The following is a 27,073-nucleotide window of genomic DNA, read 5'->3' on the forward strand; positions in this document are numbered from 1 at the left end:
TAATTTGGTAGATCAGGAAAATTGAATGTAGTATCATCAACTTATACTGAGTGCAAATGGTATAAATTTTATTTTTAATTTGTGAATTTTCCAATAAAGACAGGATATTAACGAGGCTCCGATCACGTTTTACGTCTATGTTTATTTCAATCGCTTAAATATAACAGGTGACCAAACGCTAAATGGACAAATAAATAATTGATAACATGGGATGTTAGTATTTCTCATTATTGAATGCAGCACCTGATAATAACTAAATTCAATGTGGATTCGAATATTTTGAAAAGGAAACATAGTGCATGCATCTATAATTACGGGTCACTACATCCTCTTATCACTCACCAGCGTAGACGTCACTTTAACGAATTACATTGACGTAAAGAACTATTTGAATCGATTATCAAGACTGTACGAAGCACGAAGGTGACGCATTTTCGGACACATGTCATACAAATATGAATTCCATTATATCATAATAATACATTTAAAATAAATAAGTAAATAATGCGCCATCCTGGTGTTGACCTTACACATTTACACACACACATTTCTTACGGAACCCGTAAACCAATGTCCCCAAAGTCGCAGTCTTGAGATTTTAACAAGTCTACGGTAGCTGGAATCTCCCGTAATGTCTGTTGAAAATTCACCCGAGGAATCGTGAACTTCCTGGAGTTCAACCCTCGTTAGGTTAGAAATTAACCCATTCGTCATAGGGATTATAATAATCCGAAATTTTGGCTCTTAAGTCCTTGAAACCCTCTATGTTGAATTCAAACTAGGATTATATGATATCCAGTATTTCTTAATAATAATACACAATAATAACTACACTTTCTTCAGCGTTTTCAGACATTCTCCCGAGCGAAAAAAGAAATATCGGCTCTAAGTCATATTTTGGGACAAAAAATAGCAACACAGTGAATGAAATAAAATATACATTTTAAACAAATTTACAATGAAATTTCTCTTTGCTCAAACGATATGATTTGTTCACTGGAATTCATAGTGTAAATAAAACAAATAATTTTATAAAACAATATTACCGTAAATGACTACTTTTCACTGCGTTCAAATTTCGCTGATTCACCATTTCAGGCATATTCATTGGATTTTAATTTCACGGTTTTATCATTTAATGTGTTCTATGCTAAATTTTACATATTTACTGGGTCTTAAATTAGCGCATTTTCCAGTCAGCGAAATAAGCAAAATTAAAACCCAATGAATAATTAACCCTTTTACAGAAAACAATAAATATAAAATAAACAAGAAACTTTCCATGTACTGTAATCATAAATTCCATGATTTTCGTGGAAGGTTCAATAGCAGGTTTTTCAATAAGTCGGTCGTCATGATGACATCATGAAAGCGTTATTTATCCGCCCTCGTGACAGCACACGAAAACAAGCTTAATTTCGGCGTTTTATTTAGTATCATAATTCAACAAAGCGTTATGTATACTGTCGCATACGACTTGTTTACCACTTCCGTGTGACTGAGAATGTTCTAGAACCGCACTGTGTCTGGGTGGAATTTTTAGAAGTTGGTTGAATAGGTAATAGGACACTGTAGGAGGCAATAGAAGGTAATGGAACATTCTAGAAATTTGTAGTAAGTTCCAGACTCATTATGTATGCTGATGTAATGGTCTATTTATAGACAGTGTGGGTATATATAGGGGAGTTGTTCAGCACTGAGATCAGATCGGAGATCTCGTTGAATTGTATTGGAGTTTAAGTATCTAGTTATTGGAGTAGTGGAGTTTTACCGCATTATTGTACTTGATGTTTGCAGAGTATAATAATACCAGTACCAGTTGAAGCCTCATCTGTTGGCTCTGTGTTCGTATTTTATCATCGCCGCCAGGGAAGTCTTTCTGTTACTGTTGCTATTTTGGTATTTGAACCATCACACCTGTACTATACCAATTACGGTAATATTACGTTGCGTGTGACATATACGTCCACCGTATCGAAGTATACCTGCGTCAGTTAGAAATAATTTCGGTGTAGTAAAAACGGCCGGTATCGAAGACAGTATTTCTTTACACACGTTATTTAGTCACCGAACTTATCAGATTGTATAGCTTTAATCTATGTATTCTTCAACAAATAACACAGTAGCGTACTAGATTGTTCGCAAATACCGGAATCTCAGTTTCAAGAAGCAAAGGACCGGTTGGTTGAAACTAGCTTAGTGCGCTCTTGTTTTACATCATTTTTATTGTTCGGTATTTCCGGATCAGAAATACCGACGCCAGTAGTTTTATTGATTTGGACGTGTTATTTTGTACGCGGTCATAGATATTACGACTGTTCTCACTTGAACGGTGGAGCAAGGCGTGGCGTCTCCGACAACCAATTCCACTTATAACCTGACTTCGAAAGTCAGGGAAAGTCGCGAACGTTTTGCATTCTAGGCAGGTTGGGAATTATTGAACTTTTATATTTTCGCCATTTTTGTTGTCACGTGGTACTTATGTAAACAATGGCTTTCCAGTTAATGCGAACTTGTCCCACTATACTTATGCTTATGAATCATATACTTAAAATTATGGTTCTGAATAAAACAACAGACAGAGAATGCTTTATTCAAAACCCCTTCTCGCTACCTTCCTTAACATTTAAATATATACTAGTACAATTGTCATAAATTCTGAACACGAGGTTTAAAGATTACAAACGTACATTTCAAACAAATTGAAAAATGTCGGTTTTCTAAAATGTCGAATGTTCATTTAAATGAAAAAAAAAACTCGAAGATTTTAATGTCTGCCATTTTAGGCACATTTTTTGTATTTTGAAATGCAAGTTTGGCATTTATGAAACAGAAGTTCTAAAATCTTTTTGTTTTTAGAATGATCAATTCTGTCTTTTCTTCCAGATTGCTAAACTTGAAGTTCAAAAACAACACAACCAGATTAACCAGTAATCGTGTACAGAATGTCGTGTGTGCATCATTGACCTTATGTTATAGATGGGTAATAATAATTTTTTGTATTTTCTAATTGTCCTATTTCTGACATATTCACGTACATTTTCACATCCAAATTAACTTACCAATAGTTCTGCTACATAGATTGGATGGCGTGTTAATTTCGAACTTGGCGGTGTCTAAAATGTATCATCATCAAGAGTTTGTTCAACAAAGAAAAAAATATTGCTCATGAAAACAAAACGATTTGCGAAATCTTTGTCCTGGTCATTGACCATACATGTGTAAAGTAACCTGCGGCACACGTGTTTAAAGGCATAACAATGTCGAATACCAATATGAAAACTTGTAAAAGCATATTCCTCTTCTTATATAAGTACGTGTTGTAGGATGTGGTGGAAGGGGAGGTGTATACAACTATGTATTACCGCTACAGTTATGTTTTCACAACAGCCACGTATAAGTCGTCGAGCCTCAGTTCGGTATACGACCATGAAGTGTGAATATGCCGTGAATTCGAACAGGTAAGAAATGTAGCAATAGGTGGTGGTTGGGATACATTTTATCTTTATCGTTGCTGATCGAATGAGCCCTTATTACAAGTCGTGGAGAAGTTAAATCTCATGAAACATCGGTATAAGTTACGTTCCGTAGTTTTTTTTAGTCGTTACCCGATGCGTCAGACCACGTATATGCGGGCATACATGTGGTTAGAGGTAGTTATGTCACGAGTTATGTTTTTTTTGGGCTGCTAGTTCCCGAAATCTTTGCAAGCATGCATCAATAATAGTTTGGTTCTGCCCGTATTTTTCTTGAAGTAGCGATATTGTGAGTAATTCGCGTTAGTTAGATCACCTCCAGCGAGTGTTCGTTAAGCTTCACCGGTAAGCACAGTACAAATATAGTCCCGGATCGCTGTGTATTGTAGCGTAGTATGTATTTGCACGCTCATAGCAAAGAAGTCATCTGGAGAACTTGAATCGTAGGTTGAGCATTAACAGCGAATGGCGGTTTGGCGTAATCGTAGCAGATGGCATCGTAACAGAAGTTGATGGTATTTAAATATTTTTAGCGTGTGGCATACTATAGCGGGCGTGGGAGCGGTGAGATTTGACCGTCGATATGATTGTTCGACAGAACCATCATAGCGTAGTTTCATCGGTATTAAAAACAGAGGCGGTGGCACGAAATTTTGCGAGGGGGGGGGGGTCTGCTCACAATCCCTGGAAGGCACGATTTTACTAGGGGGTCCGGGCATACTCCCCGGACAAAAATTGAAATCTAGACCTTCTTGAACGCTATTTCCTGCATTTTGAGAGGCAAATTTTGCTGACACAAAGGGTTTCAGCTTTTCAGGGTTTCGGCAGTTCTGCCCCCGGTGCCGCCGCGACTGTAAAAGCGGTGGTCGTCGCGCCGCGTCCTGTTAGATATGGAACTCATAGCGACGTATACAACGCGTGTAAAATACATTGTTCTCTATTGTGACTTCAAACAAGTTACGTGCTGAGGACATTATCTTCTTAGAAGAAACTGACAGCGAATGCTGGGTCTAAGTTATGATTGGTGACAACAATGGCACATGGTAGCACACAAGGTTGGTTACAAGTGGTCTATTTTAGAGCAACATCAAGTACATTACCTTACGATAAATTTGAAGTATAGACCTTTTGCAGTACACAAGGAATATAATTACCTTGCAGTCAACTGACCGGAACCCATAGTTTTAACTTGTTATTATAAACTGATTCATGATAAATGGGAATTTTGTTTTCACATTGCCTCAGACAGCTAGCTGTTTAATAACTTATAGAAACATTCTAGGTGACGTTTCTTATGTAAATGACTATGGAAGAAAACGACCCGGATGTACATGGCAGGGCACACCTGATACATGCATGTTTAATCTAGATCTTTTTATTGCATTCCTTCACAGCCTACCTGCGTAGTTCAGTCGGTATAAGGTTCTCTCCATGACCTGGCTGACCTAAAAAACGGGATCTCGGATTTCGTCACTGGAAATAATAATCTTTTTTAAAACTGAGGAGGAAGTATATTTCTTTAAACTCACTGATTATTTTTTGTTCCGTGAGCACATGTTGGACAGTGACATACCGTGTGTTTGGAACAATCGGAACACCGATACGAGGCACGGTAATTCAGTAAATGAATCCTGCAGTGAACAATACATTATAATAAAATTTAAGGTTGAAAACAGTACGGCATCATTTCTAATTCCTGAAATGAAAATAAAAAATGCATGATGGTACCCTCTATTTTTGAATGGACTATAATGTCACAACGGCCTTGAACAAATCACGTACTAACAAGTGACGTCACGCAAACGAAGTGCAATGATGACGTTATTCTCTGATAGGCAAACAAAAATAAATCAGTGAATATGAATAAATAATTTGATTATGGGTCATATAGAGGTCAACCAGGCTCGCTCAAACACAAACATACACGGACCCGTTAACCAACGTTCTCTAAAGTCGCATCCTTTGGGTAATAAATCTGCAGTGGCTTTGCCCCCTCCCCATTGTGTCTGCGACAATCTCACACAAATAATTGAATAAATATTTAAAAGTTGATTGGCAGAAAGTAAGAAGGGTGTCCTATGTTTAGATTGACTGAAAACGAATCAACGACTACATCACAAATTTATTTGATAGACACATTGTTGACAATGACACCCAGTCTCAAGAAATGTACAGAGGATATGTCTTTCTGTTCGGGAACAATGACAACAGATGTCAATGTGTATAGACGTTGCAAAACACTAATTCATCTCATAGATTTTCTTTTCTCCTAAATCTTTATTTTCGTACCTTTTTCACTCTTCTCTGGTCAATGACACTTGTTTAATATATGTACTAAAATATAAAAAAAAAATACTGGATGCTGGTAGTCTATATGTTTGAGCAAATGTCCTTCAGGTGAAACAGTGTCACAACAGTCGTGCCAAATACAATTACACACTCACGTTCTAACTAGGCACGTCAACCCAGCAAATGGCACTGACGCATATTACTATATTAAAAAATATTATTTTTGACTGTACGAGATATGAATGTGAACACATTTTAGACAGATGTTATAGGCCCCAATAACATCGATACATTAGTGTCAACCAGGCCCAGTCAAACACAATCATATGTAGACCCGTTAACCAATGTTTTCAAAAGTCTCATGCCTTAGTTATTAATTTTGTAGTGGCTTTGATCTCCCAGTGTCCAAGTCTGTGACAAACATGTTGAACAACAATTCGTTACCGAACATAATCAATATCAAATAATGCGTACCCTTTACCCACCTGCCTATTACCCATTGAGCGCAAACGTTTACTCTACCGAATTGTATATTTCAGAGAACTAGAATTCGTGATCAATCGCGGCCATCGCTGCCGGATTGCGAATAATCAAGAAAATAACTAGCTTCATAAATTACACTATTTATTTAATATTACATTACATTAAAGAAAAACGTAATGTAGTAAAATTGGAGTTGACTTGTTAGAACAACCTTCTATTGTTCATCTTCCCACTCACATATGACCATGATGATAGTTTAATGAGACGTTTAAGCATTTCACTCAACTGTAGCCAGCATGTCAATAAAACAAGCTATCCATCGGTGATCCATTACGATCAGTAAAAATGTTCTGCTCAGCAAATTGGCTGCTATCAGTGTTATCACAATATATTGTCCGCTCTCTGGATATTGTGCAAGAATGTATTTATAAGAACAAAATTACATAGTGTTTATCCTGTTCAAAGTCATTGCTATTCTGTTTGCAAAACCCTGTCTTGTCGAGCAACACGTTCAGTGTGCACTAGCGTCTCTTCTCCAACAGGCTAGAGTATCTGGTGGTAATTTGTGAAATAGCCTCAGGTGTAAAGCGACATACATAATTTTCTTAGAAGTCACAGCACTCCCTCAATTATTATTAACAGAAAGAAGTACTTTATTTCAATTGAAATCATTTTACTTACGTTTCTATTGCTAAGCAATGTATTACAGATTGTCAAATACAATCTTCCGCTGAGTATATTCAAGGAAGACCCGACATTGACATAGAAATAGTTATGATTAATTTTCCAAATGAGTCAAACAACCTAGTGCTCAGAGTACAAGCACTGCCTTTGAAATCGCTTCAGATATTGTGGTTTGATCTACTTTGTTTTACCCAATACATTGCAAAGACTACCTTGGTGCAGTTATAAAGCTGGAAAGGAGGAGAATAAGCATGTGCGTAAAAACATTGTTTTTATTTTACCCTAATCATTCCCTTATATTTGAATGGCATATTTCAGGCCAATCCAGAAAGGTTAATATATTAATTGTTTTTTTTCCCGTCAGTATTTTGGGAGTTGAGATTCACTGGTTTTTGACGTAAGCAAGGCCAATATATGATATATGCAAATGTGTCATAGCCTTCCTTGCATATATGTGTGTGGGTGTGTTATTTGCTGTGGTAAAATAAAATGAAATTAAGTCCCCGTTATTCAACCGTGAACCAAATAAATATAAATTTTCATCACAGAACCACACATTATTCGTGCGTGGTGCATGTTTGTACTTGTTTGTGTAAGTGCGTGCTTATATGCATGTGTATGTGCGCGCGTTGGTTTCTGTTTGTAACTCGAAGAAAACATAGGTATGACTTGAAATTTGGGACAAGTGTTCCCGATGTCACAGCACAACACAGTAACTGTTTAGGTGTCGAAGCCGATTGTCACAGCATGTTTTTTTTATATGTTTTTGTACTATATGATATAACTACGTTGGGAAATAGCCAGTGGCACCCAAATAGGCACACTTGTGCGATTCACAAAACCTTGCCACATTTCGCTGTTCACAGTTTGAGTTTATGTACGTTTGTTATTTAACTACAGGTTAGAATAGCCAGCATCCTTTGGAATTTGAAATGACGTTGCCTGTGCAACTACACAGCGCCTGGGCTCGTTTTCAGTTCAAAATATCAAAGGGTAATGTCACTGTATGCGTTTGTTCATTATTGAGCCACAAGAAGGAGTTGTTATATCTCAAACTTGGACAGAAGAGGTCAAAATCACAGTATGTGTGTCTGTACTATACAATATAACCACACACTTTGTTATGGGAAAATAGCTAGCACCTTCAAAATTAGCACACACTTCAAGGTTACAGTACTGGTTGATGAAAGCTAGTTATATAATAACGGGTAATGGCTAACACTTTCAAACTTGGCCGCATTCAACTTTTTTTTTTGAAATACAAGGGTTACAATTTCAGGTAAAATATAAATTTATGTATTTTCGCAACATAATTATAAGTTGAAAATAGCCATTGCCTTTAAACTTGACACACTTATTCATTATGTGACCCAATATTACATACACAATATATGTGTAGGTAATATATTGTATAATATACAGTACAGTTCCAAAAGAAAATACCGAAATATTATTAAACGTTATACGTGTATTAATCGCAAGATCATTCAGATTTCCAAATCATATAGAAAGTCTAAACTGTGGTTCTGAGTGTTGATATAAATATCGAGGAAGTCTAGTGCAGGTCGGCACCTGCTCTGAGTGTTGTCTACATCTACATCTACTTATGGTTGATCAAATATATTACATTTGTTGAAAAAGAAGTTATTTCATTTGTGGTTGGAATTACATTTTATTACATTTATGATCATATTATATTTGTAATACAACTTCAGTGAATTGTAACTCATTGATTGGCAGTGAAACGTGAAATTAATTTTCTGCGAATGATATGCACCATTGTATTATGCAAAATAAATATAGATTTTAAAATCGTGTATATAGGAGAATGTGACTGACACTGATTCGTGTAATTTGTACACAACTCGACTGAAATGCTTACTTCTATATGCATTAGCTCAAACATATAACAACACTTTATTTGAGAGATAATTCTTTATTTGAGAATAGATATGACATACATTTTAAATCATATATAATATGAACAATCTATCAGCAACAAATCACATATAATAATATTTTAAAAAAGTTTGCAATATTAGTACACAAATTTCAATCTCGGTTATATACAGTATTTTAGACACACCGCCCTCTAAAACCCAATGAAATAATTGTAGAGAATTTTATTTTACCCTATATCAAACACTAATAAATACAATATTGAAAGTTATTAATGTTATTGATAAAGAGAATCAGAAGCGCTATACACACGATTGTCAGAACTAACCAACTCTAATGAAGTATGAATACTGGTATGCTTTGACTTATAAAATAAAAATGTGCTAGTCAAATCACGACGTTGTTATGACGATAGCAAAACAATACCAACAACAACAAATTGTGCGAAGTGATCATGATATAACTACTACTTGTACTGCTTTTGTTTGAAGGTTTCGTCCAATATAATTGTTAATGTGAATATGCTCAGTTTAATTTGTAGCTCATTTGTTAAGTGTTCAGAATTACCGGTAATGTGATCTTATACACCACGTCATAACTTAGGTACAGCGTTTGATTACTGAAATTCTAACACGCTAATTCTAGACAGCCGTGTAAAAATATCCCGTGTTAACAATGACATCAGATATGTGTACAGAGAGTATGTCTTACTTATATTTTCAAATTGTGCAAAATTGTCAACCATTTAATCTGTTTTCCATTTTCTTCTTCTGTTTGTCTTCTTTTATGTTCCAAGCTCACCAAACAAAAAAATCAACAAGCCTAGAAAGATTTGAACGTTGGATCTACTATCAATCACGAAAAACACGTATTTTTACAATACAACATTTTACCATTATTGAATTTACATCATCAAACCATTCAATACTATATTTAGTTATTGCCATGCTTGTGCTTTTTAAACAGTACATGTTACAACAACCTGATGGTTCTCTTTCTCAACACTGTACTTAAACTTGCAGATACACACTAACTTATTTATAGTTTAATGCAGTAAAAACTAGTTTTGTTAGAATAGAATGTTCAATTAACTATATTATTGAAATTGTATTTTTATATATAGAATAATAAACAGTAAGCAAAAACATTTGGTCCATACTTTTTCTAGAATAGTGACTTCCATATCATGTTGTACTGTTGAACAATTCAATGTGTTTAATTGTATGTGGTATACATGACTGGGTTTGAAAATTAAATACAGGCAAGGGATAGTACGAAATCTGTAAACTATAACCAGAGAGAAACACAATTATGGATCAGATGATTTAGAGAAACACAGTTTGTAATCATACAGAAAAACATAAGTTGGGGTCAGTTGGAAGAACATCAATTTGGATTAGGCTGCAGAGGAATGCAATTTTGGGTCATCGCCACTCAGAAATACATAATTTTGGATCAGATGAACACAATAGGACTTTAGATAAACACAATATGAGGTCATATTGAGGTACACAGTTTGGGAAAAGATGAACATGATTTGCGGTCATGCAGTGGAACAAAATTAGAGGTCATGTAGACATATACAATTTATGGTTATAGAGATGAACACAATTTTAGATGACACGGAAGAACACATTTTGGGAGTCACACATAAAAACACAATTTGGGTTATACATAGTTTGAGGTCATACATAGTTTGAGGTCATACAGAAAAACACGAATATGGTGTGAATGAAAATGACATTTCAGGGATAGAAATTCCATGATTTGCAACTAATGAACCAGATTTGTAGATGGGTACACCAAAATTGGGAACCAGAATTTAGGTACTAACCAAACAAATCTTGGGACTGGGAAAGATTTGGGGATTGCGAATCTAGATTCTAGGATTAAGGAATGGAATATGGGCTGGAAACTAAATAAGAGAATTTGGGAATTGTTAGACTAGGACTGAGGAACCTTAATGTAGGATTGGTGAACCAGGTTTGTGATTGAAAAGCCATATTTATCCAGAGAAAGCGAGTTGGGGACGAGGACGGAAATGTGAGGCTGAAGACAGATATATAAGACATACATCTCAGACACAAAGAATGAGGGACTACATTTAAGATATATGATCATTAGTTGAACACAAAGGATATATGTTTGACAGATTAAGAAAGACTATTTAGTTGAGGAATGAGATTTTGGAGTGGCGAACTAGATTCAATTCATTTTAATGTAAAACTCGGAAGCATGTTCTTGCATTAGTATTATGAGGAATGTTCTCATAAGTTGTAAATCTTGATGAAAGTACACGTGTACATATATCACATACTGACTCCAATAAGAGTACAACTACATACTTCAATTTTAAATATATACATCACTGTGCTCAGACTTGATGTTCCATCTCGTTAGAATCATCATCATTTTCATCATCATCTACATCATCATCATCATCGTCATCAGCAAAATCAATCTCTTTGCTACCACACCCTTTCATCTGCGTGAACACATCTGGTCGAATTGGAAGCATACAATTCTTCGCTTTAATTATCGCGGCCTCAGCCGATCTTAACAAATCACTGCCAACCTTTGTGTCACATTCAGGAGCACTCTCATCAACAGCATTGTGAATGCTGTTGACTGTCTTTGACATGTCCCCTAAGGTTTCAAAGATGTCATATTTGAACCCAGACATGTCTTCTTTCAGCTGTAACATCAATGTTTCCTGAGAAGAAGAATCCTCTTCACCTTTACGGTCGAAAGTGAGTCGCTGTACCAATTGTTTGGCCAGCTCCTGAAACATATAGATAATATATCATTTTGTTCAACAGAACAATTTGTAGAAAACACTTGTTGAAAATTTGTCTAGCAGTGGTTGCGATAAATGTTTCTTACACACACTTCGAGTAATACAACTTCAGTATGCTGTATATAATATTATACCTCAACACTATCATAATTCAAGGTTTTTACTCACTATTACTACCTCATCTAATATGGCGCCGCGGAGAATTCATTATTGTTTAAATAGTTAGAGTCTATTCTATCCTAGGTATATTTGGATATGAAGACCATACATGATCAAACCATTTGTTTGTAGCGGTTTACAACTCTGACCTGATTGAAATTACGGAATGGAGATATGTGGATACATTTTTTTCCACAGATTAATAGTCTGTGGTCAATATCTGTTCACTCGTCGAGGCGGTCATTCTAGTTCCTCCCCATACAACATTATTGGAAGTAGGTTCACCTGTAAAATATTTCTGTATCACTGCACACTGAAATCATGTACATAATTAATTCCACACACATTTATCATGTTGGTACAGAAGTCCCGTGCAATTAATTTAACCCACAACTTTACGAAACATATATATTTATTTTTAATTGCCAGAAATTTGTCAATCAGACATTTGAGTATGAATTAAACAAATATTAACTGCATTTGGTGGCATATGAATAATTGTCTTCCTGATGTGACTATTAATAATATCACATCGCGAAGAACAACTGGAGGTTACAGTTAATACATGTTGTGTCATCTTCAATTCGGAGTTATACTTGTCAAATCCATTCAACGATTTGACCGTTCGTGACCCTATTGGTAAGCATTGTATCTCACCCTGCAGCTGTCTAGCCCAAGAGTCTGTGGAACAACAGTACTGTACTATAAGATGCTTATCCTGTTTATTGACAAGATTGTTTGGTTATTTCATACAGTCATCTGCCCACCCCGCTGCTTACCTGGCTGCATTTATTAACGTATACACATTCATATTCATATGTAGTGTTACCAGCAATTAATTTGCCAGCGACACAAGCAAAATATCGTTGTGGCAATACTTTCCTGATTGTCGTCATAATCCAAGTTTCCAAATCTATTAACATTTACAAATATTGCACATTCGCAATTGTGTACTCATACACTGTATTTGCGTGGAATGGCGGTGTAATTTGCTTAAACTGTAGGGTAATTCTGATTTATTCCATTCTACGTGACCGATTCTCTTTCTATCAGATTGTTAACTAGAATATGAGAGATGACAACATCAATTGTACTATATTCTTTTTTCATTCAATCTATTATGTTTCTCTCACATAGTATCTTTCCTGTAGTATCAAGCAATGTAGTATCTCGTGTGGCTGTAAGTTATCACATCCTGAATATGTCTTACAGATATCAAAAAACCAAGCCAATACAGGTTAAACAGTTTGACGTAAAGATTTAGCAGATAGTAAAAGCTCCATTTCAATTCCGTCTGAACAAGGTTGTGTGTGTGTTTTCATGTGCCGTGGGAGCACGCATAATTTCAACATACATAATTTTAACTCGGGTACATACCAGGGTGTCATTGAACCATTGTAAACAATCTTCATGGAAATTATCACAGTTTGACAGCTCACTATTTGTTTCATAGATTTGAACTGTGACCAACATTCAAAAGGCAGTACATTCAGTAAACAAGCAAAGTTGAGGTTTGCTAGGAATGCTCTAAGCAACAATGTTTTAGTTAAATACATTCCGCGTTAAACCATTTAATATAATTTTGTCTGTTTCATAATCTTTGCAAACACAAAAATGTCACTAATAAACATATTAATATACCCATATACGTGAATATATCGTGGAAATATAACATGGATAACACATTTGTATTCCAATAATAAACGTGCGCAAAAGTGTTTTGTTGTTGTCTTCAACAAAGTCCTGTAGTAAACCATTCCGGGCATTGAGGTCACCACATCTGATAACTTCGCCCACATTCATTACTCAATAAAATCGAGTAATTCACACGGTGTTGAATTTGTGTGTTGTGTGTGTATTTATTTGTGGTAATTACAGAGTCTGAGTCTGAATTGAGCGTCTTTCATTTTATTTTTTAGCTACCGACAAAGTGTTAATATATTCATTGTTACTATTATACTACCAGTGAATAACTTTACTCTACATCTAAATGAAATAACTGAATATGATTGCGTGTTATATGTGCTGGAATTATCAGACTATAATGGATTGATTATGAAATTTCATAGTTCATAAAGTATAAAGTATATGTGTCTTAAATCACTAATCACTATCTTTACATATGCAATTATGTTTGGACAGATGAATCCTTCTAAATTTACATGTTGACTGGCAAAACAGGGAAAGTAAATCAGCCTAAATGTATGTAATACATACTTCCTGGTACCATACCTGTACTGCAATCCCATCCCCGAGTTATTTATTTATTGCCCGTAAAGAATGCAGTGTTTTACTCCTGTTCAACGAATAATGTGCATATCTTACCTTGTATTCATTGTCTTTTTTCTCAATCCGAGTGATTTTTCTCTGATGATAAATAGATAGATATTTCAATTAATACATATTTCATGAAATACACTAATATCACACACATATTTATACAACAAATAACTCATGTCTATGGTAATAATAAATACCCGTTTTCTTGCATCTTTCCCTTTGATCCTTGACAAGATAAATGTTTTTAACGTCATCCACGAAGGGAGTAAATTGAACGGCGGAGACAGAGAAGACACTTCTTCGTAGTAGCTCATCCAAAGCATCGTTCTACTAAATTTCCACTGTATATCTGCATCTTCCTATGAATAAACAAAGCAGTGTGATCGACCAAAAGTTACATTAGCTAGTAAAATGGTAAGTTAATAAGTAATACAATATTTTTTCATGCAATTTACTCAACGTTTGTTTTTAAAGCTTAGGCAATTTTTGGGATTTCCTTGTTTGTGCATTTAACAGTTCTCACTTAATTAAGTAAATATATAGTGCAAAATAATGTCATTTTCCAATCAAAAATAGCCACTAAATTTAGGGTTTAATAACATTTATTTTACAAATCCTTGATGCTGATTAGTAGCAATCTCCTTCCCAACAAAACAGGGCACATTGTAGAACAAATGTATCTACTCAGGAAGTTTAAAAGTCAAGATTGCTGCTAAATTAAACAGAAACACTGATTGTATGCACATTATCAATTAATTGTGTGTACTATAGATGTCCTTATAGCAAGGTCAATAGCTGTAAACACCTGATTACAAAGTGAAGTTAACAAAAGATAACCCTATCAAGTAATCTTTAACAGCCTGAATTATCAAAGCTATTCACACGTCACAACCCATTACCAAGATTATAAGCCTCTACCTGTTACATGTCACAGTCTAGATACAATCAGTTAATCTGACTAAAGCTGCAACTCAGACTGTTGTTTAGTTTACTAAGGGGATTCACACATACTAACCATGGACAATGAAAGCCTGAGTGAATTTAGAAAGCCTCCTGTCTACAAGTGTTGCTGTGGTTAACAAACACTTCAGTGTCCTATCAGCATGCAATGGTGTGAGAACTCAGAGCAGTCATTCTACATACCCGAGATTGTGTCTTTTTTCAGAATTGAATTTCTACAATAAAAGTTAGAGATTGCAAGCATCTAGTAAGGTGTAAATTTAATTACTACACTGTCATTGATTAAATACTTTATTTTAGCTGGAATTAATTTTCCCTGAAGACTTTTTGGGTGTTTTGTATGAATTTTATTTTCACTGATTGATGATGAGTTGAATGTAAAATATAGGGGAAAAGGTATATTCGCTGGATTTTATTTTTACTGAATCATTTCTTCAGTGAAAATAGCGAAAATTAATTCCAAGCAAAAATAAAGTATTCTACAATACTTTTCATTTAGTTATAACTGTTATTAAACATCTGGCAGCAGCAAAAAATTACCAAATTTTAATTCTAGGCCATACTTTCTGAGGCGAGTGATCACTCCACTACCCTATCACTCAAATTAGAATCCAGAAAATCTAATTATCATTCAGTCTCCCATTGCATACAATTATGAAATGATTGTAATATCACAGCTACTCTAATCATTTAAGTTACTGTACTCAGAAGTGCTATTTTTAGCTTTCAGGTCATTTTCTATTGACAATACCAATAAATGCAAGTGGTTGAAATAGAATCCCATTTCTAAACGAACAAAATCACGCAAGTAGAAATTAAAAACATGTAAAATGCTTTCTTACAGGAATTTTGGGCAGGAAATATGGCTTATGCCGCTAAATGCAAATAGAAATCTAAAAATAAGGTGAGAATACCACATGCGTATTGATACGATCACATGACTGCCTTTATGCACATTTTGCTGTATCTTGTAATAACCTTATAATTACACACGTTCTTTTAATTGTAAGAATAAATTGCAGGTATTTTCAAAACATGCGAAAAAAATGATTTAAATCCAAAGAAAATTATTTATAGATCTGATGCATACATGTACTCAATGTTTTGGGTTTTGGTGAGGCTTCACTTTGCACTCACTGAATGCAACTAATTTTTGAAATGTACAAGCTAAAAGCAGATAGTTACAAATGAATACTTGCATTAACATTATTTTAGGCAAATTGTGTGCACGTTATTTCAAAATCCTCGGCTGAGAGACTAATATCACAACTATCAAAAGGGGAAAACATGGAAATCATAATAAATCTCTCCAGTTTTTGTATGGAAAACATATCTAACTATGAAAGCAGTGAAAGCTCAGTGAAACAACTACCCAATGTAAATCACATGTGAAAGGTTCAAAGTTCAAGCTCAAGATGACAATTTTTAATGTTATCTATTAATACAGAGAGAGGCCTACCAACATTCTTACATTCTTACAGTTGCATAAAGTATTAGGAATGACCTCTGAATAGTTAATGTGTAGCTATACCAAGGAGAACAAAGCCTACAATACCACAGGAATTCAATGCGGAAACCACACTCACAACAGGGAGCCTAGTAAGCTATTCCAGCCTCCCATAGGAAGCCTACTAGACTGTCAAAGGCTTGTCAAGACCTTCCCATTCAAAAGTAAAGGTTTCTTGGCAAAACAAACAATAACTTCCGGTTTGTATCAAGTAGGGGTAAAGGGGACTGGAGACCATTTGTCAAATAGCATAACAAGTTTCAATGGCTTCTAAGCACCATAGTCTTATACTGTTAATTTGAATTTATGAACTTTGTCTAGACACACTTAGACACAGCTATGATATTGCTAACAATTATAACTTAAAAGTAAGGAAGCTGTGTAGTAGTAAACCGGTTCTCAAATGCAAATCTTATTTTCTATTTGAATTTTATGAGGATTAAAATAACAATTTTAACATCCAACTGCCATGTAACTCCCTCAGACACCTTTGAATTAGCATCTTGCGAGGATGTATTCCGTGTTTTTCACAAATCAATGATAATAAATTCCATACAAAACGCCCAAAAAGCCTTTTCAGCGAAAATTAATTCCAGCGAAAATAAAGTATTCCACAGTATGATAAAATTGTTTTATAAAATATGTTCTATTCTGAGAAAACTGAAAGAATCTGTTGTACTGCTGGACAATAACATTTCCACTAAAGGTCAACTTTGCTGTCACTCTGGATTATTCAAATTCTAGTCTTGTTTTCGTTAAGTAATCATCATTGTTTATAATGCCTAAAATAAATGAAGGTAGCATCTTTGTTGATTTTGGACTTAAGGAAGCCCCACCTACAACAGCAATGCTAGACAGTAGTGGTCCACAGCACTGGAAGTTGTATGTGCCTTTACTTTCTGGATTAAAATTACAATGGATAACAAAAGATAGATTAACTCTGTAAATAACCAGAATGAACAGTATGTCTGTATATCTGCATCTTCTGATGAATAAACAAAGCAGTGTGATCGACCAAAAGTTACATTCATCAAATCTTCTTTATGAATATGACAAAATGGTCCAATCTCAGGTTTTGTTTACAACAGATAAAACTTCTCTAAAGAAAAATCCACACAAGCACCAGTCAACTAGAAAAATCGATACCTCCTATTCGACATCCAGACTCACCTCTATCCTGGTATAGGTATTACTCATCATAGCTATCAATATGTTAAGTAAAGCAATGATGGCGACGAGGTGATAAAAAGCAAATAGGAATTGTCCAATAAACTCAGTAATCCAATGGTTAGCTACATCTATCTCGACACTGGTTAATGGTGTCATGCCGAACAATGTCCAGAATAGAGTCAACATCGAGGTCTGAAAACTAAAGAAAACAAAGAATTAATAGTGAATCATAAGATGTCATATGTATACTGTAGTGGAATATCAGATAAAACTAATATACAAAAAAGGCTTAGTGTTCTATTGTGCTGCAGTATTCATATTGAGTATGGGAATAATACTTACTTGGGTAGAGCTGATGTAATTCAATTACTTACTTTTGGTATGGTATTATGCATCGGCGTATGTTCTTATTCTTGCAATCTTCCAGTAACTCATACGTATAGAGGTGGTACAGTTCACTGAATCCAACAGAAAACGCAACAAGAATTAGCGCGAACAATACCGTAAATTTGAGAATATCACCACCCATTCGTGCAAAGGAAATCTGCATAGGCCCAACATGTAAGTGCACAACAGTCATTCGTACCACTGCCAGGAAGCTAAACACCTTGGCGACTGCTAACATAGCCTCAGCAATGAGTAGTGGGTGAGTTGGTGGAAGATTGCCCACCGTGGTGTTCAAAACTCGCAAGTTGCTGTAACCGTGCTTTTCATTATTACTGAAAGGTCGGGAGATTTTGACTCGTGGAGAACGCTTCTTTCTACCAGACGTCTCACTAGGTGATAATTTACTTTCAAGTTCGTTGAATCTTAACTCCAGAAATGACACAAGTTCTTCCTGGAGTTGGTCAGTATCATCCAAGATGTAGTCAACTTTTTCTAAAATATTCAAGATGGCGATTCTTCCCATATCATCACTGTTGTTATATGGCTGTACGATGTCCTTCATGAAGGTATCCAGCAAGGTATACTGCGGGGGCGATGTTGACTGTACTACGTTCGCACTCAGATACGTTACATTAGTACCATCCTGCACGACAATTCCTCCTCCTCCCATGTTGACTGCGTACTGAAATATCAAGAACATTTCAAAATGAAACACATATATACTAAGTGTTTTGGGCCGAACAAGATTAAACTGCTGAAATCACAAACAGTATATCTGACACGAGTCTTTTCCGTCATGTGTTGTTCGAATTACTGAATTACTAAGCAATATGTCACTTTTTTTCAAACCAGTAGTTTGTCCTTTGTTTAGTTACACATTATATATAGATTATAACATGATTGCAGCTTTTGTCCAGGAAATATAACACTATTGGCCTTAATAAATACACATAAACTGAGTTCATATATTTCGAAAAATATAAATGGTCCTACCTGCCAAATAGCAACCATTCGGAATATAATCCATCCCCAATACAGTGCTAATGTCACATTATCAAACAGCTTTGTTTCCAGGTTATCAGTGAAGGCAGAAAATCCTTTATTTACAAGACAGCTTAGTTCCTTCCATGTCATAGCTATAAATAGGAAAGTACAGTGGTTAATAATATGTATCATATATTTCACAAATGTGACGAGTGTGTGTAATTTCTGTGATTTTATATCATTTAAAGACCAAAATTGTAAATAAATAAATACATACTGCTAACTAAGTAATACAAGGTTGGCCGTTTTAAATGTAATTGATTTTTAAAGTCAAATTGTCCCAAATCTTTTGGTTTCCCATATTACCATCTTTGATCTGTTTTTCTTTGTCCAGTTCCACTCTGATGGTGCTAATGATATATAATGCACAAACATTTCACCTACCTATGATATAGAGAAGTATAACAAGCTCCCATTGTGTTGGCAATAAATTCAACCCGGAATACTGCTCATCGATGTCATCGTCAGTCTCGTTGAAATTAACAAAATGCACTAACAGGAAAGTGAGAAAAACTAACTGTGACATCACATGACACAGAAACCTGACATATGGGGTGTTGAGGTAGTTGCCAGGTTTTTGCTTCGGTGCTACCATGTAACACAGCGAGATGACTGGAAAGCTGATCATTAGGATACATGACAGTAACATTGCTTTGTTCGATGTATGTCGCCTCCAGCCAGGGAGTCCTGCATACCATCTCTCCACAAGACTCTGTTGACTGTGGGGGTGTGCCACAAACTGTGAATAACGAAAATATATATGGTTTGATATATATATATATATATATATATTTACATTCGTAAACTGCTATGTACTATTTCGTACTAGTAGGTTGTGTTCAAATTAATTTAATCCAAAATAACTGACATTTTGTTTATCTTGGGCGGAACTCCATAAACAGTATTATATACATGGAACATTGTATTTGGTTGTTTATATGTTTCATTTCACTTAATTGTCATGTTAATTGAACTGAATATGTTTTTAATATTATGCAACAATGTAATGAAACTTTCAAATCTTAAATTAGATAGATAACATTTACTAAATAACACACATATATTTGAAAAACCTGTTGGAAAAATCATTCGATCCAATTTGATTGTAATTAAAGATAAGAACATTAGAATTGTAATGAATAAGTAACTTAACTGAGTGTGATAATTAATAATGCAAAACTACAGAATACAAATACTTTCTATGTCACTCGCACAAAAAAACTAAATGTCAGGGCATGTGTTAAGTATTATACAGTATAACTACATTGAAAAATAGGCTGTGTCATCATAATTTACACACGTTTCCCATGTAACTAACAAGACCTTGCTACATTTTGAAAATCAAAGATCAAGGCCACAGTATGAGATTATGTATGCTTGTTATATATTTACAGGACGAAAATAACCAGGGCCTTCATACTTGACACGTGTTCCCTGTGCGACCCAATACATCCGGACGCATTTTGGGATCAACAAGTTGAGGTCACTGTATGTTTTATGTATATGGAGCTCCAATGGGAATAACACATGTTATCAACAAGACATGACAAAGTTTGTATTCATGTGTGGGAAAATATCCAGCGCCTTCATGTGCTAAATTTGCATGTATGTGACAATATGCAGTTCACAAGATCTTTTTACATTTTAGGATCAAAAGTCAACTTTAAAGCATAAGTATATGAATGTTTATTATATAACTACAAAGGAGAATAGCTAGGGTCTTCAAACTTGGCATTTTGTCTCTATGTGTGAAATCCGTATATCATAATGGATACAATTCCGGGTCAAAAGTCCAGGTAACTGTATACATGTGTTTGAAGCCTAAACGTGCAAGTTTATATTTCCTCGGAATGCTGTCTAGTTGGAAGAGCAACGCAAGTGGAACTTTAATATGGCATGTCATTGTTTATTATCACTTAGAATACCTGGACGTTTTCGAACATATTTGGTGGTTGGGCCTGGGAATGTAAATCTCTAGAAAATTCAAATACAAATTGAAGGCGCGTTATATATAAGATGGCACATAGGCCATATGAATATATAAAGGTAGCATTGGTACACATTGTGCGTTAATACCTGTATGTCTGATGTGTGTCATTCTCATAATAATAATAATAATAATAATAATATAAATAATAATAATAATAATAATAATAATAATAATAATAATAATAATAATAATAATAATAATAATAATAATAATAATAATAATAATAATAATAATAGTAATAATAATAATAGTAATAGTAGTAATAGTAGTAATAGTAATAGTAATAATAATAATAATGGCATGCAGACGATATGAATCCAAAGGAACTTCAACGATCTTCACATTTTTTCTTAATGATAGCTTATCTTTATGTACCTTTTGGTACAGCACGTAATATTTTCCAGTTGCTAGATGAAAAAGCTCATAATTTCAAAACATTTAATCTTACATTTACCAGTCATATTAGTCTGGATATTTGTGTTCAAAGAACTGTGGAGCACAATGTTACAAAAGAGGTAACTAACTGTACAATGATTGTAGATGATTCGCGTGTTTAAAATTGTGCATAGGCAGACAAGATGTTAAGACTTTCACACACATAGTATTGCACATGTGATGTTGTTAAATGCTCTCTATAAATGTAATAAGAGCAATCAAAGGAGTAATATATCATAGTAAGATTTATTTAATTATGTAAGGCAATTGCGGACGCCAAAATTCAGTTTATGCGTTGACGAGACTTCTGGTAACTCACGTTGAGTCATGTAAACCTACAAATAACACTACCCTTGGAAGCAACTCAACATAGTAGTGTAGCAGCGATAATGATATGCAACACTATTGGTCGTTATATTTTACGATTATATTTACCAGTTCATAACTAAAGACGGTCGCAATGTAAAAACATTTAAATTTGCATTCCAGTATGTCATTTACCAAGCACATCTGTCTGTGTAATTTTTTTCTAAACGGCACAGATATTATATATTATATTTATAGTTTATGTTGATAGGGGGATGACCGATAAGAACATGTTCACACGCATTTCTACAATAAGTAATGTTGTTGATGTGATGTGTGAAATGTACACGTTAAACTATGTTTATACTAAATACGTATAATAAATTATAATACTTGAATACATTATAATATATAGGACTGCGGTGAAGAGACTACCAGTAACTGACGTAGAGTCATGTAAATATAACTTTTCAGATTGAGTGCGTTCGCGCCGTCGCCTCGGGGCAGTTTCAACCGCCCTCGTCGCAAAGATAGCGAACGACAAAACAGACAAGTAAAAGTTGTTAAGGTAATTTTCTCAAACATAAAATGCAACTCGGTGTGTTTTCAAAATAAATTGCAAACATTTTACACGAGTTTGGCTTACATGGCAATGGACCAATACAATCACGTGACACCACTTCCCCGGATTACGTTTGCGTAAGCTAACTTCTTCGGGGGCACCCGGGGTGGCGACGCGAACGCTCTCATGGATGTACAGCGTTAATGATATGCACGACTATTAGCCTGCCAGTCACGCCTGTCATGTCCCGGGAGTGCCCACAAGAGAAAACACATGTCTATTGAGAGAGTGTTATCTATATAATCTTCGAAATGAACCAATCACAGTGTTCATACAATCAAAATACGATAACCGTGTTTGCCAACGATATACAACGTGAAATGAGTGATCAACTCAAACATCTGTAATCTTTTTTGTCGAAGCTTTGTAACTGAGATGAGTTGGAATTGTTCTCATATGTCAACTTTTGAAGTATATTGATGATTGAACTAACAAATCCTTTGAAAGTTTCTTGGATTATGCACGTGACATTTGGCGCACCAACATGTTTGCTATGAATGCTAATTACAGACCACTTACTCTTAGAATTATTGGTTTTAGACGAGTTGAATTAGTGTTACTCACGGCAATTCCCCGAAGTGTTTTTTGTGTGTCAAATACACGTCAATATAAAGACTGTCGTACACAGAGTTCATACAAATTTATGGTTAAAGATGGGACTACAATTGACTGGACTGTAAAAGACATATAAAGATTGGATTTGGGTTAATATTAGACATAATTTGGGTACATCGCATTTCACTGTAAAATTATCATTCATTATGTAGAGTGAACATTAACTTTCAAAATATCCATGATGAGATTACCTCATTTGACTATCTGTTCGTAATTGAAGTTGAAGATTACTTTGCACAATGAAAGCTGATAAAAACAATCTAATTAATTTCATGGTGTTGCAGGATAACTCGAAACTAAGCTAAATTCGATTAAAGGAATACGCTGAACAGTATGTCGGACACATAAAAAGTGGTATACCAGTATATATCAAAGTGGTATACCAGTATATATCAAAGTGGTATACCAGTATATATCAAAGTGGTATACCAGTATATATCAAAGTGGTATACCAGTATATATCAAAGTGGTATACCAGTATATATCAAAGTGGTATACCAGTATATATCAAAGTGGTATACCAGTATATATCAAAGCAAATATATACATATTATGCAGAAATTAGTATTGTCAATAATATCGTATCGTTTTGAAATAGTTATAGTTTTCATTCTCATATTTATTGAATACAATATAGCGTTTAATTTAAGATCCACATTATTATATATATGTTATATATATTTGACACTATTATCCAAAACAATGAAGCCAGTTAGTATAATAGAATACATGTAATAATAAATAATGATTTAAATATGAATGGTACAGCTACAGCACAGTATACAATTTCGTAGCTATGAATGTCGATAGCAATTGGAAAGGCTATATTTAAATGTTCATAGAAACAATATGACTTGTAGGCCTACTGAATATATAAGATATATGTAATCAAATAGATGAGGATCGCGTTACATGTCATGACGGCGGTAATGTTGAATGTCATTTCATGCTACAGAAAAGTGACTGTGACACGTCATTTATTGAGTAACTTACAAGACAGGCTGTCTAACTTGCAAATTAAAGAAGAGACCATCCATTGATTTTCCTGAATACAATTACTTGTTATTAGCAGAACGGATGTTCCTGTTAACGTGATGTACATGTATTTACAGGTTATAAACGACAAGTAAAACTATTTGGTATATCGTGACGGAATGTAATACCTCTCTCGGGGAACATTAGCATATTCAGTAGGCGATAAATACCGTGTTATTTTTAAATAAATAATGATGAATATACATAATTATAACTATGCAGGTATATTACATGCAGCGAATATAAATCACTTCAATACCGTAGAATGACAGTGTGAGTGGAGAAAACGAAGCATGGGGCATGAGGCCATATGTTGTTAATGATCAAATAGTCGCTTACACTGCATGTTAGCTCAACTTTTTTGCCAAACAATTGCGCAATATTTAGTGTTATGATACTCGTAAGGCAATATGACGCACAATAAATATAAATCATTGAGATCAATTGGGCACTACAATGCATTGCATGTTAAAGTAATGGTTGTATTGTGGGAACAGGAGCAATACAATTATTTTTTAAACTAGCAAGCCTAATCCGACCAACTGCGCTGCCGTTTTGATGTGTGACTAATATGCACGCATATTCTTATATTATTAATATGTAATTGTTTTTCTATTTGCAAATGCTAAATGGAAAGCTGAATTACTATTGTGTGTGCTAAAACGTGGTTTTATAAAGTTGAGTGTTCAATAAATAATTTGTTGGCATAACTATATCCAACTCAACCCGACGACTACCATTCTTCACAGACGTATACTGGGATTTTGAGGTTGGTAGGCCGAGAGTAAATGCATCTACAGCGTGTTCAACACACACATAAATACTACCTGCGTAGTACACCGTATGTCGTGCCGAATAGGCCTATAAACTGTGTTCACAGTATCCACGCAACTAACACTAAAATAATAAAATTACCCACAAATCCCATATCTGGATTTCCGTCACTGCAACGTGTCAACAATACCCGGCTGTTTCAAGTATTACTCCTCTGATAAAATCGACCATTTCGCATGCTCTACCTAAATCGCTCAAGGGTGAATCACATGCAATGCGACAACTATAATCTTAGGAGTAATTATCAACACAAGTACGCAGCATCCATAACATTGCTGATTCACGACTCAGCATTACAATTTATAGCACAGATTCTCATCAGCTTTTCATCAGCCACGCAGCGAAAATATTCCCTTGGTGTTAGCGATCTCAAAATAATATCTCGATACCGATATGTGGAACATATTATATTCAATGAAAATGACGTAAAATGTTTAGATCGATATTAGATAGCATGAGCATGAGAATAAAAATACGTCATAGGGTATAAAAAAATTTATTCTTATTTTAAATTAATATTTTCTTAATTTCTAAAAATGGCTGTTTCTTCACAAGTTTTTGGAGATACGGGGCATATTTTTTTACAACCAGAAAAAACAAACGCCGACATTGTAATGCGAATCAAAAATGGTGAAAACAGCATTTGGTGTGACAGAGTAAATTCGAATCGACTGAAATTGGAACGTTGTCTTGAAAGAGAGTTAAACGGTGTTTTTGACTGTTTGCTCTTATGGAATCAAGTTATCGCACCGTCTCTGTCAAAAACATACAATGACGTCACTACCTAAAGCCCTTAGATGCAAAGTTGGCGTTCTTGTTGACATACTGTATCACGAATGAAGCTTATCTACCACTCAGTGGATGCGGCACCTGTAAATTTACTTTTAGGTATTTGCAACTGACGACCATATATCCTCCTTAACACTTAATATAGCTTAGTTTTTCAGTTATGTTTAACAATCATAAATATTAATAATACAGTGCTTACACTGTTTACCACGAGTAAACACAAATTTGCGCACTTGTTATAAGATGACAAAAATATGTATTTATTCATAGGAAAACACATTTTCAATAAAATATATATGACAGTATATGTTTTTTTATTTAATTAAAAAATCTATTCGGAATATTGAAACAACACTATGAATAAAGATACAAAGTGTTTAGCGCTTACATGAGATCGTTATGGGATTGCCTAAATTTTCTGAAAACTATCATGGCAAACGTTCTACGACACAAAAGACGGTCTTGTGCACAACCTAAAGTCTCGAGAAAAAGAAAATAATTATTACGGTGACCTCTTATTGTACATCGTGTTTGATGATCTTCCTGAACAAACCTGAAAGCAAATCTCACGAGGACATGGTAACAACGAATGGAATCTCTCAGATCTAAACTATCTCTGCCAGATTTGCCGTTCATGACGTAGAAATGTATTCATGGAATTCAATATATCTCAGGAAAACAATAATCCGGAAACGGATGTTCTACAAGGGTCCACATCTTGCCAACGATTGAAAAGCAAGTACAGATAGTGTTTCGCATCACACAGTTGCCAAGGTCTTTGTCTCAATTGTTTTTTGTTATCGCCGAGTTTGTGATTGCAAATTTTGAATTAGGTTGCCGTGTTCGCAAAACGAGACACCATATGTCATTATGCAGTGATTCGTTAGATTAGATTAGATTAGATTAGATTAGATTAGATTAGATTAGATTAGCATATCTCTTAGTATTTTGTATTCTCAATTGATTTATCGCAATTTCATGCTTTATAAAAGGCTGCATTATTTCTATTCATGTCGTCATTGTATTTTATTCCACTCACTTTTGCAGCTAGGAGAAATAGTATGACCTAAAAATGCGTTTTTTTTTCAGGGATTGTGGTTGAAATAATCAATCAGTTGTCGTTAATTTCGTCCAAATCAATACTGGGATTATATTTTCCAAACACTGCCTGAAAGTGATTTCTCTTCACATCTATGGTTATACGGAAGTAATACACGTAATAAGCGATATTCGCGGTTTTACACTCTACTGGTCATGTTTTCTCGTCACTGTAGAATAACGTATTAATGATAATATGCAGGAGAGACCCACT

The 27,073-nt window shown here is 34.7% G+C and overlaps 1 protein-coding gene across 1 annotated transcript in view; it reads right to left on the reverse strand.

The window, feature by feature from the left end:
• Positions 1 to 8,848: 8,848 nt before the first annotated feature.
• Positions 8,849 to 27,073, reverse strand: part of LOC144355095 (short transient receptor potential channel 4-like) — a 42,361-nt gene continuing 24,136 nt past the window's right edge. The window contains exons 4-10 of the mRNA XM_085492550.1: positions 19,520 to 19,874; positions 19,085 to 19,227; positions 18,079 to 18,692; positions 17,705 to 17,903; positions 14,265 to 14,426; positions 14,113 to 14,154; positions 8,849 to 11,613 (exon numbers count right to left, since the gene is read on the reverse strand). Coding sequence (XP_085348676.1) covers positions 11,206 to 11,613; positions 14,113 to 14,154; positions 14,265 to 14,426; positions 17,705 to 17,903; positions 18,079 to 18,692; positions 19,085 to 19,227; positions 19,520 to 19,874 — 1,923 coding nt within the window. The 3' untranslated portion in view covers positions 8,849 to 11,205. The remainder of the gene's footprint in view (positions 11,614 to 14,112; positions 14,155 to 14,264; positions 14,427 to 17,704; positions 17,904 to 18,078; positions 18,693 to 19,084; positions 19,228 to 19,519; positions 19,875 to 27,073) is intronic.

Source organism: Saccoglossus kowalevskii, chromosome 17, assembly GCF_978046115.1.
Source record: "Saccoglossus kowalevskii chromosome 17, keSacKowa6.1, whole genome shotgun sequence".
Lineage (NCBI taxonomy): Eukaryota > Metazoa > Hemichordata > Enteropneusta > Harrimaniidae > Saccoglossus > Saccoglossus kowalevskii.